The sequence below is a fragment of the Phocoena sinus genome, chromosome 9, assembly GCF_008692025.1.
Source record: "Phocoena sinus isolate mPhoSin1 chromosome 9, mPhoSin1.pri, whole genome shotgun sequence".
NCBI classification, from domain to species: domain Eukaryota; kingdom Metazoa; phylum Chordata; class Mammalia; order Artiodactyla; family Phocoenidae; genus Phocoena; species Phocoena sinus.
Window position 1 is genome coordinate 26,869,802 of NC_045771.1, and position 4,750 is coordinate 26,874,551.

Here is a 4,750-nt window from a genome sequence, read left to right on the forward strand (position 1 = left end):
TATAGAAACCGAGAATTGATAACTAATAATATAGATAATTAAGACTCCTTGGATATATTGTGTATACTGCAGGTTTTCCACCATATATGTGGTCAGGATTTGAGTCCATTTTTCTTAAATATTGCACACAAGATGATCACAATAAACTGGAAGTCTTGGGAACATTTAAAATGTTAATTTATAGGTTATATATGTTTCTGTCTGCGAAGAGAACAGTAATTAGAAATTGTCTTAAAATATATAGCCAAACCTACCTCAAGATAGGCCAGGAGAATATGGTTCATTCTGAAATAAGGGCAAGCAAGTAAACTTCAGGGTCATAAAACAAACAGACAAACAAATACTTAAGCTTTTGTAAAGAAGAACTTAGAAATGTTTTTATTGTATTGGCAAATGGTTGCTGTCATATAGCCTTCGCAACCTGGTAACACAATTCCAGATATTACCTGTGTCAGCAAAATGCTGCCCTTCAGACAGATGACAGTTTATTAGATTTTCAAAATTGCACTTTTCGTGATAAAAATCACCTCAGGACTCAAGTACAAAAGAAATGACATGTGTTTATATGAGTTTGATTCAGAGATTAGAAGATGTGAAATATTAATGCTATTTATTGGATGTTGTAACATTCAATACCTGCTGAGTATAAATGTACACAAAGTCAGCATAAGATTCCTTCTGTCTATGAGAGGATTGAAATCATACAAGAAGCGTTCAATCTATCAAAATTAGGAAACATTTTGGTGTTTGGTCCTCAGCTTGGTTGAATACTAAGGATATGGCTAAGAGAGATGGCAGGAGAAGTAGTATGCGAAGAACACTGGGTTTAGAACCAAAAGTTCTTTCTTCCAACCCTGCCTGGGTCTTGTGTGCATTGGGTGAGTTATTTAACATTTTAAGGCTTCAATTTTCTCTTCAGTAAAATGGGGACAACCTCCCAGGATGAGTAGTGAATGTTCAAGGGGTATGCAAATTATATTACCATAATAATTTTAATTATTATTTTCTACTGATTCTAAGCTAGGTACCATCCAAGTGTTTACTTCATAGGGAAGAGGCAGTCAAAGCACAGTATGGGATGTGATAACAGGTTTGTAGCAAAAAAAAAAAAAAAGGAGTATTTATCAAACGTAATCTAGGACTGCTGAAGATTCTCCATTCAAATCTATTCTCACTTTACCCAACCTCTTTCAGTCACAGGAGGTACCTGTCTGTGGGAAATCACTTAATCAGGTTAAAATCTTTGTCCAACATGAAAAACGTATAAAATGAAATGACGAGAAGGCTAAAGTTTGGGCAAGGATCTCTACTTATTACTTTTGTGTATTAATGTTTTGCATAGAATAGTACTTTAGAGTTAGGCAGGGTAGATGTAATCTCAGTTATACCAAAGAAAGAGCTTTCTTACAGAAACTTTGCTGGCAAGATTTTTTTTTAGTTGAAGTATAGTTGATGTATAATATTGTGTCAGTTTCAGGTATATAGCAAAGTGATTCAGATATATATATACATATCTATTAGATTATTTTCCATTATAGGTTATTATAAGATATTGACTATTGTTCCCTGTGTTATATAGTAAATCCTTTTTGCTTATCTATTTTATGTATAGTAGTTTGTATCTGTTAATACCATACTCCTAATTTATCTCTCCCCCTTCCCTTTTCCCTTTGGTAACCATAAAGTTGATTTGTGTCTGTGAGTCTATTTCTGTTTTGTTTATAGGTTCATTTGTATTATTTTTTAGATTCCACATATAAGTGATATATAATATTAGTCTTTGTCTGACTTACTTCACTTAGTATAATATTCTCTAGGGCCATCTGTGTTGCTGCAAGTGGCAATATTTCATTCTTTTTTTACGGCTGAATAATATTCCATTGTGTGTGTGTGTGTGTGTGTGTGTGTGTGTGTGTGTGTGTATATATATATATATATATATATATATATATATATATATACCACAACTTAAACCAATTATCTATTCATGGGCATTTGGATTGTTTCCATGTCTTGGATATTGTAAACAGTGCTGATATGAACATTGGGGTGCATGTATCTTTTCGAATTGTAGTTTTTTCTGGGTATATGCCCAGGAGTGGGATTGCTGGGTCACATGGTAACTCTATTGTTAATTTTTTAAGGACCCTCCATACTGTTCTCCATAGTGGCTGCAACTATCTACATTCCCACCAACAGTGTAAGGGGGTTCCCTTTTTTCGGCACGCTCTCCAGCATTTATTATTTGTAGAATTTTTGATGATGGCCTTTCTGAACAGTGTGAGGTGATACCTCATTGCAGTTTTGAGTTGCATTTCTCTAATAATCAGCGATGTTGAGCATCTTTTTATGTGCCTGTTGGTCATCTGCATGTCTTCATTGGAGAAATGTCTGTTTAGGTCTTCTCGCTGGCAAGATATTTCTAATGCACAAGATGAAAGGACAGGATAAGTGACAGAGCTAGTTACCAGAAATTAGGCTTTCTTGTATTACATCGTGGCCCTCTCATTTGTTTCCTCCTCCATCTCTCTCTCTCCCTCTCTCTCTCTCTCTCCTTCTCTCTCACTCTTGCTCTCTCTCTCTCTCTCTCTTAATTTATATATCTATATACCTAAAGGTTAAGTGAAAGAAACTAGTTTGGCTAATTAAGGTAAAATGATACTAAGGAACATTGCACACAAAACAGAGGTTAAAAGGATGCTTTTCAGATTTCTCTCAGAACCTCCAGGAAAATCAGAGTCACACTGCAAAAACAAACGACTCCCTTTGGAGGGGGACCTATTCACTCAGTGGCATCAAATCACACATTAATGTAAAGAGAGTGAGGTAAGCTTTGTGTTTTGGCCAATTGTAATCTCTATTAATAAATTTTAGAGGGTGACTTTATCAGTTATTTTCATGGTTTAGTATATTCATAATTAATCTATAAATAACATTCTAGAAAAATTTCTTATTGAGTTCTCTGCAAACATTCCTTCTTCTCTTTTTGATTCTACTCTCTTCACTGCTGTCAGAACTCTATCTCTTAAACAACTTATCTAATTATTTATTTCCCATGACTTGCACATTTCTATTAAATCCAGATGGCTTTCAAGAAAAAATACTAAAGCCTCTGGCTAGGCATTCAATGCCCCTCCTCATGTGGCCTGAAATGACCTCTATGACCTTATTTTCACACATGCATCTCAACTCCATAGACCCACTCATGTGACTCTATTCGGGAACATTTATGTCTCATCCTTCAATAAATATTCCATATCAGATATTCCGTATCATTTCATGAGACTAAGTGGCTGCAAATGCTGTCGCTTTGCCTAGAATATCATTCCTCCTTTTATGCCTGACAAATTCTGCTCAGGCTTCAGGATCAAGTGTAACTTTATTTATTTGTGAACTGTTTCCTGAATCCTGTGGGCAAGCAGTCTTTTCTTCCTCTGAGTTCCAGGAGATAGTTTTTCTCCCTATTATAACATGTGCTACATTGTATTGCAGTTTATCTGTTTCCATATTTGACTTCTCTGTAAACTGTAAGTTCATCTGGTACCAGGATTGTCTAACTCACTCTTAATTCCACAGCACATGATATGGTGTTTGTGACCAGCAGATAATCGATAAATGTTTGTCAAATTAAATTAAAGCTCCAGAAGCTCTATTCTTTGAATTGCAAAAATTTCTTGGATTGATTCTTAAAAAAAAAAAAACTTCACTTTTTAAAATAAATATTTGGAGTCCTGATTTTATGTTCTAAGTAGGATGTAGTAGGTTACAGTAAGCCAATACTCCTACTGCAGCAATGTGAAAGTGGATAAGTTGCAAAATTGTAGTGTTAAAAGTTTTCAGAAATCTACGGAATCAACAAGGACTAGGTGGAATAAAATTATAGAGAGGCAGGCAGACGCCGCCACCCCAGAACCTCCTGCGCTGCCCAACCATGGTCAACCCTACCGTGTTCTCTGACATCGCCGTCGATGGCGAACACTTGGGCCACGTCTCCTTCGAGGTAAGGGACCTGGAAACCATGAACTGACTGCTCATCCAATCCATAAAGTTATGTTAACAGATTGGAGCTGTTTTCAGACAAATTTCCAAAGACAGCAGAAAACTTTTGTGCTCTGAGCACTGGGGAGAAAGGCTTTGGTTATAAAGGTTCCTGCTTTCACAGAATAATTCCGGGATTTATTTCACACACCATTGGCACTGGTGGCAAGTCCATCTATGAGGAGAAATTTGATGATGAGAATTTCCTCCTGAAGCATATGGGTCCTGGCATCTTTTCCATGGTAAATGCTGGCCCCAACACAAACAGTTCCCAGTTTTTCATCTGCACAGCCAAAACTGAGTGGTTGGATGGCAAGCATGTGGTCTTTGGCAAGGTGAAAGAGGGCATGAATGTTGCGGAAGCCATGGAGTGCTTTGGGTCCAGGAATGGCAAGACCAGCAAGAAGATCACCATTGCTGACTGTGGACAAATCTAATAATAAATTTGACTTGTGTTTTATCTTTAAAAAAAAAATAGAGAGAGGGAAACTGTATACAAATGATCTTTGGATCACCAGATATTTTTTTGTTGCAGAGGAATTGCCAGTTCTTGTGTGAGCTGAGGGTCAGGGTTGGCCCCTGTGCAGAGCCTCTGCTGGGGAGAGAGAAGTAGGAAGGCCTTTTGCTATTGTGTGGATCTGGAGCTGCAAATTGGAGTCTTGAGGAACCACAAACATTTGCAATCATCAAAGACAGAATTTAAATTCATATG

The 4,750-nt window shown here is 36.8% G+C and overlaps 1 protein-coding gene across 1 annotated transcript; it reads left to right on the top strand.

Annotated features, from left to right (window-relative positions):
- The first annotated feature begins 3,931 nt into the window (after window positions 1-3,931).
- Window positions 3,932-4,502, top strand: LOC116759452 (peptidyl-prolyl cis-trans isomerase A-like). Its single transcript, XM_032643243.1, has 2 exons — window positions 3,932-4,000; window positions 4,068-4,502. The coding sequence occupies exons 1-2, from the start codon at window positions 3,932-3,934 to the stop codon at window positions 4,473-4,475; spliced, it is 477 nt and encodes a 158-aa protein (XP_032499134.1). The 3' UTR covers window positions 4,476-4,502.
- Window positions 4,503-4,750: the final 248 nt, after the last annotated feature.